The sequence below is a fragment of the Coffea eugenioides genome, chromosome 1, assembly GCF_003713205.1.
Source record: "Coffea eugenioides isolate CCC68of chromosome 1, Ceug_1.0, whole genome shotgun sequence".
Classification (NCBI taxonomy): Eukaryota; Viridiplantae; Streptophyta; class Magnoliopsida; order Gentianales; family Rubiaceae; genus Coffea; species Coffea eugenioides.
In genome coordinates this window covers 3,219,196-3,235,549 of record NC_040035.1, presented here as the reverse complement: position 1 = coordinate 3,235,549, position 16,354 = coordinate 3,219,196, and the positions used below count along the sequence as shown (strand labels likewise).

General features: G+C 34.8%; 1 protein-coding gene across 1 annotated transcript; it reads right to left on the bottom strand.

Moving 5' to 3' along the window:
* Positions 1 to 10,964: 10,964 nt before the first annotated feature.
* LOC113765559 (protein FAR1-RELATED SEQUENCE 12-like) lies at positions 10,965 to 11,906 on the bottom strand. The gene has a single exon (XM_027309785.1). The coding sequence runs from the start codon at positions 11,904 to 11,906 to the stop codon at positions 10,965 to 10,967; it is 942 nt and encodes a 313-aa protein (XP_027165586.1).
* Between the last annotated feature and the right edge of the window lie 4,448 nt (positions 11,907 to 16,354).

The window sequence follows — 16,354 nt, the reverse complement described above, 5'->3', positions numbered from 1 at the left end:
TATATACAGTTACATCTTAATATATGAAACCAATCCTAATATTACATTGAACAAATAAGTTATCTTGAATTAAGTCAGTTGTATGTAAAAATAAATGTAGTGATCTTTTGGATAATCATGTTATAAATAAATTAAAATTCAACCAAAACTGTGACCATTTTATTTATTGCCATAGAACTTGCAGTTATAGAACCTATGCCAGTAATACAAATGTTAAATTAAGAACTTTCACTTAGATGTAGTGCTATTATATATCCCTATATTGTATTCCATTCTTGAGAGCATGTGGCTCATTTATGGATTGGTAATGTCATCATGTAACTGCAGGTTGAGCTAAATGAGCTGTATAACATTGCTGTTAGTAGCCAATGAAGGATATTAAAGATTGCAGAAATACTCTCTTCTCATCCGAGAGCAAAAGCTTCCACTTCTGGGCCTGTAGCATTGGACAAAGGAAAAAAATCTATAAAGGAAGATTATACAATGCATAAGAGTCCTGATACTGAAGAAGAGATGGAATTTCAATCTGCTAAAGAAGGGGGCAACGATGAGAATGATGATGCTGATGAAATTGATGCGAAAGGATCTAAAGAAGACGAGCATAATGCAGCGCAGTATGAAAAAGACGATGCAAATACGAGGACAAATATCGAAATCAGAGAACCAGAGCTAAATGAAGATGTAATGGACATGGAGAATCCACTTTATATCTCATTAGTCATGCCTGATAACATCAATCAGGGATTACAACAAGGGGCTACCATGACAACAACTGAGCAAGGAAGCATTATACACCTTCAAGAGTAGGAGCAATATAAGTCAAATGTCACAGAACCTGTCGAAGAAGGTCAATCTACGGTGCAACCACCTTCAATTGTAGGTGCATCAGCGTCACATCTGCATAAGCCACAAACACCACTTAGGTTGTGGTCATATGGTCGAAAGAGAAAAGGTTGGTACTGTAGTTTATTCATAAGGTTCTAATTCAAATAACATGACTGCAAAAGTTAGACACATACATTAACTGTATCTATACCATAATGATGCTACCTATATGGGTCTGAATTATTGCTAGTTATGATCAAAAAATTGTAGGCTTACTGTCATAACACACCAATGTTAGCTGCATAAACCACGACCTAGACAAACTGAATTGAGGATAATAATTGTGACTTTATTCAAGTTACATCCAGATAAGCCTAATGTCATGTGATGTTATTGGGACAAATTCAAGGTATTTGAAAAATTGTTAGTTACAGTGTGTTTGAATACTGTTACAAAATAGCTATTTGGGAAGTTACAGTTTTTTTAAAAACTGTTACGAAACTGTTTGAAGACATTTAGTTACAGTGTGTTTGAAAACTGTTACAAAATAGTTATTGGGAAGTTACATTGGATTTGAAGACTATTAAAAAATAGTTATTGGGAAGTTACAGTGTGTTTGAAAATTAATACAAAACTGTTTGAAAACTGTTAATTACACTGTATTTGAATAGTGTTACAAAATAGTTATTGGGAAGTTAAAGTGTGTTTGAAAATTAATAGTGGTGTTTGAAGACTGTTAGTTACAGTGTGTTTGAAAACTGTTATAAATTGGTTAAAATTTGTTACACAACGATAGATATGTTTGCATATGAAATGCATGTTCTTTGCTTTTTAGGAGGTCTTGACATTGAGATAAAGCACAAATCTACATGTGCAACAAAGAAGAGCACCGTTCTGCAGTCAGCTGAGTACATTCTACTAGCACATGTGACAATAAACTTTTATGATAAAAATGTTACTGCATATGCATGGCACCCGGACAAAAATTTGAAGTAAGTTTCTTGACAAAACTATTAATTCAATAATGTGATCCATTCTCAACAATACCGGGCATGTGGTTCATTGTAAGATGGCACAGGAAAATAGTATGAAAATGGATGAGAATTGACTTTATATACATTGCATGTCTGCTTTTTGAAGTACGAGTATTAATTATTAGTAAATCGTTAAATTGTGCCCCGGATCTGATAGGGACATACTTATTCAAATATTTCAATTATCACTGACACGGCTTGACTTGAAGACACTAGATAATGGCATGCATGTGTCGAATCGGATCAGTAGTTTATTACGTTTATTCCAATTGTTTGATTATCAATTTATTGATTGGATTAGTGATAGGTAAATGCAATTGTAACACTCAATTACATATTTTGGTTATCATTGAATATTGATTATGTGATTGACATGTTTGCCCGTCTCATGAATTGGGGTGGAAGAACTGCCAAAAATAGGAAACTTGAACGCTACATCGCTGAACCCATCGCAGTTGTGAGTTTGAAATTTGGACTGCATCTTATTATGTATTAAATTTTTTCAGCATCATATGTAAATTGGTATTACGAGCCAACGCACTATTACTGATCTCTTCTACACTCCTTCCAACTCGCCCATGTTATTGGTTGCAAGAAGGAATTTTAAAAATGAAAAAATTTGACAAGCTATCTAATGCCAGCTTATCTGCTAAGCTGAAAAAACTATTCAAAGTTCGCAATAACAATACGGGGGTTGATCCCGCAAATTATGAGTGGGTATGCAATTAACACCTTTAACCCAAGGCTTTTTTATTAGATGTTGAATATCCAAAAATGTAGAATCAGGTTACATATCTTTTCTGTGTTACTTTTTTTTATACGTCATTCGTTTCAGATACTTGTCCCGGAATGCATAGAGAGGTATTGGTTTGTCTACAGTTTTGATGTCTCACAGAGAGAAGTGCACCTGCTAGACCCTAATAACGATCAAGTAAAGAGCAAAGACATAAGTGTACTTAATCGACTGGTATGTTGAACTGTCATCTAAATGCATTACAAGAGAAGAGGATGAAACAGTAGTGTTTCTAATCTATTTTACATAATCTTTGGTACTATAGAAACATGCTCCGAGGTTGGTCGTGGCAACAAAGTTTGGCAAGGAAATTGATTTCTCCAGTTTCTCGTTTGCACTCATCACTCACCAAATAAAGTGTAAATAGTTTGATTTCTCACATCATTATTGTTAGAGTTACAAATATTTTATTACAACACATATACTCCAACTGACTAATGAGAAAACAACATGAACAGATGTGACAGTGGTGTCTTCATTATGATATTCCTAGAGCATTGGAGCGAAAGGTTGGCTGCTCGGCTTATAGAGGTATTACAATTTTCGCTTGTTTTTTTCCTAGTTTATATCTGGAATTGTGGTCTATAGTTGTTACCTTTGCTTTCGAAAATGCTTATTACGTTTAAATTGGATAGGAAAGTATTGGCAAGTATCGAGTACTGTACACAGCTCGATTGTGTACCGCAGTGGAGAACTCTAAGTTTCCGGACAGCTTTGCAAACCTGGAAGTACCAAACGGGCGCGATTGAATGTTGGTAATGCTTGAATGAAGACAAGTTAGATGTGACTATAGTTGGACAAAATTGGATCTTCTCCCATTTGTACATTGTTATGTGTCTAATGTAGCTTTTGAATTGGTGTAAACTAGGTTTTGGCCCAATGAGAAGGACTATATTAACCTGATTGTATGTTATTCAAACGTTTAAATTGACAGTCATCATATGTACATAAGTGTACCTGTTGTTAAATTTGGATGACGAACACATTACAGTATGAGGTCCATACAAGACATCATAAATTGGACCGAAGGTCACCATTGGTTTCACGATTTTGAGCCAACAGCAAAGATGTTCATATGGCCAATTGAATGCATGCTTTTTTGATAATTCGACAAATAACCATTTTTTCCTGCAGTAGGGAATGCATTACACAGAAAATTCGACATACTTTTTGATGAAACCTCTAACACGAAACCTTGTAATATAATCCACTTGCTATTTCGAAATATCCTTACGATTTGGACCAAAGACACCATTTAAATCAATTGTGTCTTAACCTTAAACGAGCATGATATTTTTAACAACAAAGCATAAGTCCATGCCAACTACTTGTTATATCATGTAAGATTTGTGGCCAAAAGTTGTTATAAAAAAAGCAACGTCACGTTTGGACCCAAGAATAGCTTTCATAGTTCAAAGTGTATTACACAGAGCACATATAAAGTTACAATACATGCACTGTTATACAACATCGACCCAAACACATCGGCTAACAATCAGGTTTTATAAAATAATTGTTTGCATTATTATCATAGTAGAGATCGAAACATATGCGGCTAAAAATGTACACTAGTTTTTCTGTATCTTTAACAACAAAAAGCAACCTGGTATTTCATATATACTCATTTCCGCAGCTAATATTAGTTGCTAGTTTACATCTTCTAACACTACATATTACCACTCGCCCACCTGTGTGACTGATCTCTTCTCAACAGACAACCATTACTTCATCCTTCCACCAAACACTTTGCCTAACATATTATCAAAGGAGTTTTACGCCGTTCACATGTCTTCATGTAACAATATTGGTGGCGGATCTAGTGAGTTAAGGTACCAATATTGGTACTGTAATTGTGAAAAAAGGGTTGGCTTGAAAATCGTGGAGTCACAGAAACCAACGAAAGGCTTGCTGTACTTCGTCTGTGAAACAAAAGCATGTTCTTTTTTCGCCTGGGCTCATCCAATAGGGAGGGATCATGAGTTTGTTCAGACTAACTATTACCTCACCTAATTGATAAGTAATAAGCAAAGAAAGCTCGTTCGACAATCTCGGAACAGTGCTCCATCAATCAAACACTTTCTCGTATCCTGTGCAACGCATTGAGAGTGACATTCGACAAATGAAAACCTTCTTGATGATTTCGGTATCGATTGCCCTTCTGTTGCTAATAATAGCAGTTTTTCGCTGACTCTACTTTACCCAGACTTAAAGATATATGAAGCGGACTTCGCTGGTAGTTTGTCGTAAATGTATGCTCATTCGCACAGTACGTGACATCCTTGTACTGTTGAATGAAGACACACCAATTTGTATTGCAAGTTTTAAGCTGAAGTATTATGCTGTTAGTTATATCTGAATTCACTTGCGTTACAAAATTGTTTTGTGTTAATGACATCAGCAAACCTGTCACTATTAAGTTTATAATGAGAGATTGTATGGTTATCTTAATACACAAACTTCATATGATTAGTAGAACAACAACAACAACACACTATGATGGTCAACACCAAAGTGCATATTTAATTACAATTCGTACGTTCTTATTTACAACTTTGTTCGTTCTTAGTTACAACAATGAAAATTAATTAAGTATCTGAGACAACCCTCATTGCGTATTACTAGAGAATTGGATGAGAAGGACATACGAATGGCAGACAGAGTGTTGAAATGTTGGATCATAAACTGACCAAGGGCATAGAGTGTTACAATGCAAAATGTTGGGCCACCATGTACTTGCAGAAGGTTTTTTGCAAAACTTGTAGAGTGTTACTGTGTATGCAGACAGTGAAACTTAACTTCAATAATGTGTAACTCTGTATGTACATTACCCCAATGTTGGTGTACAGGTCCTTTCATGATAAAAGTTGCAAAATTTATGCTAAAGTCTGTAACTGATTAGCAACACGATGTAACACGTATCAAGAGTCTCGGTACTACAAATTTCACGCTTTGTACGTAAGGATTCTAAAATGACATGATTCAGGCACTGCATGTGAGTCTACAGTTTCTACTCCCATGATGTAGTAGTTGGCCTGATATACATTAGGGATATTTTACCATATTAGAGGGTCCTGCTAACTATAAAAGGTCGCGGTTGCAGTTGTATATCCCTTACACAAAATCCAGTTTGTTCGTCCCCCTTTCATTTTTGCCCAGACAATTCCGCATTATTATTCCACTTCACACTTCCAATTTCTCTTCAAAGTACAGTGGCAATGGACCCGTGTACTAGATTTATTTTTAGTTATCTTCAACCTCCCTGCAACTTCAATTACAGTTTTATCAATAGAGTGTTCAGTTGTAAACCAAGTTCTTGGGAGCCAAATAATTTCCAATGGTTTGTATGATGTTCGAGAAGATCTCGTTATTTTAATGAGATGTTCGAGAAAGTCTCACTACATCAAATATTTTGGAGTTCGAAACAATCATCTCTATATTCTCATTAGACACTTAATAAAGTATCTAAAAAATTTAATGTGTCGGGGGGAGGAATTATTGTTTGTGCCAAGGGCAATGGCACAAACAAGGGAAGAGGAAAGGTTCATCGTAATTTAACTAGTTATAGTATCACTAGTTGTAACATCAAAGAATATCACTAGTTGTAATATCACTAGTTTTAACTAGAGAAGACGAAAAGCTGCCTAACAATATCACTAGCTATAATGAATTGTAACATACACCTAATTGGTTGTAATGATGCACCAATAGTTAACTTAATACATTGTATGTGATACAAATAATATTCGATTTCAGTAAACATACTATTACCGAGTCAAGGGTGAAATGTACTTCTGTGAACCCTAGAATCAAACTCCACAAAAGCCAATTTTGGTGCTATATATTTTGCACTTGTATACAAAAATTGCTTATGAGCAGGGTATAGTCCACGGAGTGTAACTCTTTATTGCACTTGTATATTTCTTGGTAACAAAAGTTTATTTCTTGCACAAAAATTGCACTTGTATATTTCTTGGTAACAAAAGTTTATTTGTCCCCCTTTGATTCTATTCAATACTTTCCATTTCTTTCGACATGACACAAGGGCCATTTCATTCATTCTGCAAAAAAGGGGTTTGCTGTATGGAATTTATTTTTCATTATCTTCAACCCCCCTCACACTTCAATTGCAGTCTCATCACTGACCCACACAGTTTTAAACCAAGTTTTTTGGAGCTAAATGGAAGTCAGTGGCTTGCATGATATTCGGGAAGATCTCGCTAATTTAATGAGATGTTCGAGAAAATCTCGCTGTTACAATTATTTTGGGGTTCTAAACGATCACCTCTGTATTCTCATTAGACACTTAATTAAGTGTCTAAGAGTTTTTATGTGCCGGGTACATGGATTATTTGTTTGGGCAAGGGCAATGGCACAAATAAGAGATAGAGAAAAGCTTTACTGACCCCATTTGTCCAAAATAATGTTCAGACTGACTACATCTTGGAGGTCATTTTGCACATCATGTACTGGGCCAACATTAATTTGGTCCTATAGTTTCGCAATGTTAAAACTATATTACACTATATTTATACAAAGTTACATCCTGTACATATTGTACAAATTCGGTCCTTACAGATAGCTTATGATAATTTCTGTGTTAAGACCCTTGGTAACATCAAATTTATATAGACCGAAATATTATTAAGCAGAGATATTTTGTAAAATTTGTCTTCTCTAGTATGATATTGCGAGCAGGGTTGAAAACAATTTATATGATGTTTTACAAAATTGGAAACTATGTTTAATCAAATTTCATTTCTACTCAAACACAACTATAGAACAAAGTTTATTCGGTCTCTTGCTTCCCATATTAAAGGTCGTCAGTGATACTATTACCACAAGAATCATCACAGATCCGTTATTTTATCCTCTCACCAAGCACTTTATAATATATTTAGTCTATTCTCTCATTAATAGGTGGTTACCATGCCTTCATCTAGTAATGTTAGGGGCGGATCTACTGTTCATATCCAGTTGCAATTCATACGTTCTTAGTTATAACTTTGTACGTTCTTAGTTACAACGTTCAAAGTTTGAGATCCAAGACAACGCTCACCCTCAGTACTATCCCGTGGAGAGCAGCATCAATTCTGACACAGCAAGCAGTTGTTAAAGTTGCAAACAGATACCATTTACTATGCATGGTCATAAACAGGTGCTACGTTAAAATTTTTTACCTCTTTGATATCTCCTCCCCAGTACTTTAGCAGTAGATCCTTCCCTTCATCCAACCAAAAAACAGTAGGTGTTAGCATAGTCATGCAACCCACAAACGAAGGATCTCATACAAACTCACCATCAAAGGTTCGGCAAAAAAGATAGAAAGTATCGTTGGTCCAAGAAATGCCCTAAGGAGGTACGAAACACCAGATGTGAGGATATTATATGGTACTAAACGTGATTTCAGAAATACTCCACTTAACACCAACAACTCTCTGGGACTAATTGGCCGCATTTTTAAAAATAGCGTCCACGATCATCTACCATCTGCTTATTTCGTTATGGACCATGAACCCATATGGGAGTCAGTTCGTGAGCGAAGAAAAGAATTAGAGGTATTTTGTCGCTAGCATAGCCTCCGCGTCTCGAGAACAAGCTCAGCGGATCTTGTTATAGGACCACAAGCCAATGATGCAAGCGTATTACATAAACTACAACGAGAAGTTTTGCAGATGGAGCGTAGGCTTCACAGGTTTCACGAGGTCCAGGTCGTAAAAAGACATGCTATTGGAAAAGAATTTGATGTTGAACACATTTTAGCAAATCTCATACTTATATCCGATCCGGACCTATCTGACTTTATTGAATTAAGCGACGATGACTTTCAAAGGTACATATCCGATTGTCTAGTACATGACGGCGTTTCCAGGTGTTGTATGGGATACGACTGATAACAAGGAATATAGTCCAATGTTCGTTGAGATAGCGATAAAATTTTACTTATTATAATCTCTACTCAAATAAATTGTTTACCCTATTTGGATATTAATCATGCCTGTTAAACATCCATAACTAGTTGTAACATAGTAGTAACATATATCTAACTAGTTGTAATCCATTGTATATTGTTCATTCTTCATTTTTGTTGCATTGTAAAACTTCGTTTTAACATTACAAATTAGTTGTCGAAGGAATTATTTTCTTGTGCGAAACTATTACAAACATGTGCTAGTGTGGTTACTTGATCATAATTGAATTTAACTAAAACTTGTAATATCTATTGAAGTGCCTGTGATACATCATGTCAATGGTGCGCTAAATTTGTCAAGAAAATATAAATCATATGGCTTCAATGATAATTTTTTTATAAAAATACCCCAATAATAATTCGAATTTAGTATCGTAACAAAATAATAACAATTTGTACTTCCGATTGTTATCTGATACATCTTACCTTTGTTTGTACGATCCATGCCAATAAATATGTTGATTACGTATACAACTGAATGTAGGAGAATGGTATATATCACAATAGCCATTGAAATGTTATGGTATTTTATGAAAAATATTTGATCACAAAAAAGTACGTTCAATCCTATTGTAAAATTGTTACTCAATTTTCTACCGACTTTATAATTTTCTAACAATTGTATATAACCCAATACAAACTATTGATGACTACTAAATACTAGATGCGATTACAATTGTAATTCACTTGTCTAAGTTTGAAAATAGTGAAACATCAATGGTGACTGTAAAACCTCCTGAATAAGTTGTAACAACTTATTAACTGCTTGTAACGTACATATGCAGCATTCCCAGGTTGGGACAACCACTTAATGTGTCGTTCAAAAATTATAGGTACACATCATTCATCAACTCGTTTCTCAGGGGAGGTGACGTCAACAGTTAGTTGCAATCTCTGGGTGTTATTTCTTTTCTGAAATGTGCAACGATGGCAAATCAGCTAATACATTTAATGAAACATACGGTTAATGATATACGATATCCAAGTATCCAATTAACAAGACTACATAAATAGTGATGTAATGATAAAAGTTTATCACTTGGAGTGATGGTGAAAATACATGATATGCATCAATATCACAGTGTGTTGAAATTGCCGCACGCTCCTTCTACATTATATAATATAACTATTCAACTGTCAACAAATCATTAGCAGTGCCTATGTTGCTCAGTTACAAAGTTAAATTGGATTATACATTATAACAAAAAGATATATTAGACCATTAAGATATCTCTGACGGAGTTATGTTTGAAAAAAATAGAAAATTTGGAGTGCATCCATTTTGTAGGGACACTTTCAGGAGGCTCTTGATTAGCCAAACGGTGGACCTTCGAATAATACAAAATAATATGTTATTAAAGCGAGCATACGTTAACTACATAATATGTATGTTTTGACAGCGTTCACATGCCCCCTATTATAATTAAAGAAAAGTAGCTCTACGATACGAACAAGAAGGTATTTATTTTATCTACTAAATGTATGCATACCGTTTTACTTTCCTCGATTTCCGGAGCAATAGCATTTGGAGGGTCATTCACTAACTGGCTCATTGAATGCGTCTACGAGTTTTGTATGAGCCAAATAAATATATAAGACAGACAAAATAGGTATATCATGAGAGATGATAGACGTAACAAAATTATCACATAATGTAACATTAATGTAACTAATTATACTGTTAGAAACATCCAAATAAAAGTTAAAGTCATGCCCATTTTATACTAACCGAAACTAAGTCAGTAGATGAACGGCATCCCATAAACATGTGTTCATCAAATGAAACCGATGTCAGTTCTGATTCCGAAACCTATATTATTGACACGACAATAATATTATTGCATAGTGAATGGTACCTAAACTTTAGTTAACAGTACAACGATAACATTATTTTAGCATAAATGTTTCCCAAGTACCAAAATTGGATCCTTACCGTAGTCTGTGTAGTTCTTGACAATCTAGATTTTCTTTTTAATATGTCAAATTTATCGACCCAACTTTGCATTACTTTACTTCTCTTCCCACCGGCACGTTTTTTAATGTCTCTTGCGACTACTGTCTTTCCCATTTCATTTACAAATTCATTTTTATCACGTTCCTCCACATTCAAATTTTTATGATTTTGCGAAGGTTGCTCTTCATTTTCTGAGAGGAGGAACTCAAGTCTCTTTGCCAAATCAGATATGACAGTGATTACTATTTTGTTGGTGTTCTCCGACATTGCTGCTCGAGTAGCGATCTTAATCATGACTGGAGCGATCTCCTGATAACGAGTTGAAATAATTACTTTTGGATCAGCCACTATTTTCCGTCCTCGCCGATCAAAATAGTCTCCACCCCAAGTTTATTTTGTCCATCGTCTCTTAACATATTCAGAAGGAATTGTTTTTATACCCACGGTATCAAATAGCTTCAACGCGTGCCCACACAACATTCCTTCATTCTCGTATTTTTTGCAACTACAGCGTACACTTAGATCATTCCGATTGAATACCACTATTTTTTCAAGTCCTCCATCATACCTCATGACCACAAACTTCACAAACATCCTTGCATCTTGTTGTCTCAATATAACCATAGCTGTTGACTCACCATATTTATTTTGGAATGCAACAAATACGATTGGTAAATATGTTTCTGATGCATGTACAAGCATAGGTGTTTGTCTCAACCCTACCATGGGGAGTTTTTGTCTCATTTCATATTCTGCGATGAGTGCATTATGTCTCTTTTCATCAACCACTCGATTGAAATGTCTAAAGAACTGCACAAGGTCGTGATCCAGCCTCAAATGATTTTTTATTGTTGCATTTAGATTTTCGCTAAGTAGGGTGCTTCGCATTCCCACGGTCCATCTTTCTTGCATCATACAGCTTACCCATTTATCACGAATTCGATACAACTCAGGAAGCCATTCATTATTTTCAAGATTGTGTTTTTTCACCATCGCCTCCCATACCCTGTTGAATTGTTTCACTTCTTCAATCTCATACATGCAGGCACCAAACATGTATGGAAGGTCACTATTTTTCTTGTAGTGATTGTCAAGATATTTCATAAAATTATACCGTATGTGAAACATACATAGACCGTGAAATGTTTGAGGCATGACAAGTGAAAGAGTGGCTGCCATGGCGTGATTTTGGTCGGTTAGTATGGTACTTGGATGCTTTTCACACATTGCTTCTAGAAATGTACCAAACACCCATTTGAAAGAATCTATAATCTCATCATACATAAGAGTAGCACCGAATATCACAATTTGCCTATGTTGGCTAAAACCCATAGTACTCCAAGTGGCCGATATTCTTTATTTGTTTTGTAAGTTGTGTCGAATGTGACTATATCTCTAAAAATGTTGTAGTCAATTAATATTCCTGCATCAGTCTAAAAGATATTCGTTATCTGCTCTTCACAGTCCAACTGTACGACATGAAAAAAGGATAGATTCTCGAGTGTTTGCTCTTGAAAATAATTCAGCATGCTACCTGCTTCTCCATATTTCAAACTCCTTACCCGTCTCGTACGAAAATATCGTTTAAGGTCATCTCGAGCATATCCCACATTACCCATCCCACTTGCCTCCTTTCCCATAAACTCATGGCTCTGTTTCAATGAAAACCCAGCATCCTCGCTTATTTCAGCTTGGAACTCTTGAACCTCACTCACTTTTCTTTGTGATGGCATCATGTGCGAACATTGAACAATGTGTAACTCGTGGTTATACTCTAAGACAAGGTCATGCACATGGTACTTCATTGTCCCTCTAAGTAACACGATAACCATTTTAGCTCCACACTCTGTTTTTGTCGGCGTTTGTGTCCTCTTTGGCATCACATCACTTTCGTACATGCGCTTCACATCTTCCTTGCAGCAACTATATCTCCTAGACGTAGTCACGCCATTTTTATCTTTATTCAAATAGTTTTTGCATACACTAAAACCCATTTTAAAGATATATTTGTTGTAAAACTTGTAGGCATTCTCTTTACTGTTGAACTCCATTCCTAATTCAGGGGTCCCATCTTCTGCCAATTTGCTGCAATCCATTACTTCTGCTCCTACCAATTATGCATCAAACACTCTAATTTACAACACTTCAGGAATAGTATGTACATAAATGATAATATAAATGTTTATTACCATTCATAATGTGTTATGAATCACACATTACTCGTATATCAAATTCTATTATTACGTTTATCAATATGATTAATGATTCACATCACCTTACTTTTACTCTAAGACAATGACATTATCTATGTACAAATACAACTCCATGTACACTAAGTTATACGGACTATAATGTATTGGTCACACGATGTAAGTCTATTTTAACTGTATGTACATCCACACTGGTAATTATATTTAGATTCTAGATGCTTTAGTTCATTGGATCTTATGTCATTCGTTAATGACAACCGCCTAAACCAACTTCGCATTTTCCACTATTTCTACATTTTGAGGGCCAAACAAGCATTTTCTACTCATTGTAATATATCTCTTACATCATGTAATTAACTTACAACACCAAGTACACCCATTTATTATTCACATATATATCTTTTCCTCTGCTTCACCTCATTCAACTCTACACCTCCATTTTATACACACTTCATGGTCAGGAGAGGGCAAACTAAGATTGCGTGATGAGCATGGACCAACTACTGCATGCACAATCATTCATATCAATTGTAATACGGTGACTATAACCTGTAACTTATTTACAACAGGATATACATTCATTCACTTGTTAAATGTGACTTTGTTTCTCTCATTTTTCCCTAATTCTGCTCGATGTTTTACTTGAATACATACCCCTGGATTTTCGGATAACTACTATCCCATTATACTCCATCACTGAAAAGCTGAATGCTTACACACACACACACATACGGTACAAGATCACTATTCTTCTATCATCTTCATATTATGTCTTTAGTGACTCTAATTTCATCCTTTATTTAACAGATGTGTATTGGTGGCAAGTGATTGGCCACAGTTGCTGACATGGTTCAGTCACGTTACCTTGGTCTGCTAATCCGCTTTATGTTCCACTGAACTCGGAAAGCGCAGTTGTTTCTGCTATTTGTAGATACCAAAATTTCATTTATTTAATTCAATTTTAGCTTCATTTTTTTCTTGTTTTATTTTATTGATTAAATGATAGTTAGTATTTATTTTTGCTTATTTTTATAAATTACGATCATCATTTTCATTTTTTAAGATATTTTTGCATTAAATTTTTGAAAAGAAAAATTTTCACAAAAATATGTTTTAATTCTCTTAGATTCAATTTCTTTAAAATAAATGAAAATTTTGTAATGCATTTGTAATTAGGAATTAACATTTTTGTTTACCTAAATTGATTTTGAAAAACAAAAATATAATAAATAAATAAAAATAAGAAGATAGGTGGAGGACTTGCATGATGGATAAGTGTGTTAAAGGAAAATTAGATAAGTCTTTTGGGTTTTAGCACAACACATGTAAAGGAAGGGGGTAGGTGGCAAGACACTTGAAAGCTTAGGAAAAATTTGGAAAAAAAACAAAAGAAAAAGGGAAACAAGGGGAAGCTACGGGAAAGGAGAGGAGGGACCAAGAAAAAGAAACAAGAAAGAGCTTCGAGGGCTGGAAAAAAAGGGGAGAAAGAGAAGGCTGGGAGGAAAGAAAAACAAGGGAAAGAGTGATTGAGAGAGGGGAGATTGAGAGGAGAGGGTTACGGCTAAGGAACAAAATCTGGAAGAAAAGAGGGAAAGGGAGAGAGCTACGGGCTGAGGAAGAAGGAACGAAGCAAAAGGAAAAAAGTAAGAAGGAAGCTCAGGCAGTAAGGGAAAGGAAGGAAAAAGGGGTTCTTTGGGCAGCTAAGAGAGAAGGAGGGGCTTCGGGTGGTGGAGGAAAACAAGAAAAAGAAAGAATGAAAGAGGAGGAAAAGAAGAGGGTTGCGGGAGCTAGGTAACAGCTGAAGGAAACAGAGGAGGAAACTAGGAAAGGGGGAATCTGGAGAGATTTTGGGCTGGCTAAGAGAAGAAAAGCAGGAGGAAGAACAAAGAGAAACAACGGCAAGGAAAAGAGAGGGAGAGAAAACAGAAAAGGAAGAAAATTTCGCTGCAAAAGTCCATCATCAGGTTGACGAACCAGCATAGTTTCGTACCAAATTCCGACCCAGTTCTTAGCTTTTCGAGTAAACTCTTGATTTCTGCACTATCTTGGCATGAAATAGAAGAACTTTCATTCAGAAAGCTCCCCGAAATAAAGTCTCTGATCTCCCCAAATCGTGACCCAAAGTATTGCGTTCATTACTGCTGAAGTTTTCCGCGACGACGTGCTCAACCTCATTTCTGGAATCAGCACGCACTTTCCGGACATATCTCACGTTTGCTTTACTTCACCGACGTTTGCAGGTAACTCTAACCTTTTTTACTGTCAATTTCATACCATTTTGTGAAGATCTGGGTTCATTGCATGAATTTCTTCCTTGTGCACGCATGTTTTGTTTCCTTTCTTTGTGGTTTCATCTCTGAGAAATTTCTAATTTTGTGATGAAATTAAAAAAAATTCTACAAAAGGGGTGATTTTTTCATTAAATTCCGTCCGGGGGTCTTCGCATTTGTGAAATGCGAGCTCGCTGAGCTCGCATTTCACGAATGCGAGGTTAGAAAAGAGCTCGCATTCGCGGAATGCGAGCTCAATAAGTTGAGCTCGCATTCCGTGAATGCGAGCTCCTCTTTAATTTTTTTTCCTTTTTTTTTTAAAATTTTTGAGAGCTAGGGAATTTTTTGCAGAAAGCTCGTAAATGTTATTTTTAAAAATGTTGCAAATATTTAAAATTTTGCAAATAGCTCGCATTTGTTAAATGTGACCTCCAAAAATTGTATTTAACTTTTTTGTTAGATTTTGCATTTATAAGTATGACTTTCAGAAAATTAAATTCAAAAAATGTTAGGAAAAAAATTTAAAATGATATTTACGAGCTCCATAAAAAATATAAAAGTAAATGTAAATATTGTTTGTTTTGTAGAATTTGCTTTTACTAAAATGGTGTCGGTAGTAAAATCTTATTTTAAAATCTCTACTAAAATCTTATTTTTCGGAGAAAGGTTAGAGAAATTTTGTTTAAAAATCTGTAATTAGCAGAGGAATAATGTTTTTTTTTTATTTTAAAACTTGCACGAGGCTAAAGTCATCAAATATGTGCTAAAACAAAATCAGATTAACAATAATCTTTTTAATATAATTTACTATACATGCATAATTCTTTTATAATAAAAAAAAAATTGGTAATTGTGCGGTTGAAAATACGTTATTTTATTATAATACATTTAAATGGTGAACAAAGTACACATGCATAGTTCTTTCTTTACGACCATAGATCAATGTTCTTTCTATTTTATAGATCAATGTAAAAATAGAATGAAATTGTTAACATGTAAGGTGTTGACTATTTGTTGTGAATAAAATATTAAGCGTCTTTCGTTTTGTATCAAATAAATATTTTTGATCAAATTCTAATTTTCCTTTGTGATTAATGAATCGTATTTATTTGTTGACACCGATGAATATTAGTTATGAGAATATAATAGTTAATAGTCATTAATATATGTTACAATTTCAACTGTAATTTTTGAAATTTCATAATGCAATGTTATTTTTAAAAAATTATATAAGTTATTTTTATGAAGTGCATGTTATGTGTTTGGTAGTTGAAAAGGAAAAGGAAAAAATTAAAGCAAA

What these genes read in the sequence shown, in the direction of transcription:
- LOC113765559 (XM_027309785.1), bottom strand. Translation starts at nt 11,906, where the DNA reads ATGGGTTTTAGCCAACATAGGCAAATTGTGATATTCGGTGCTACTCTT.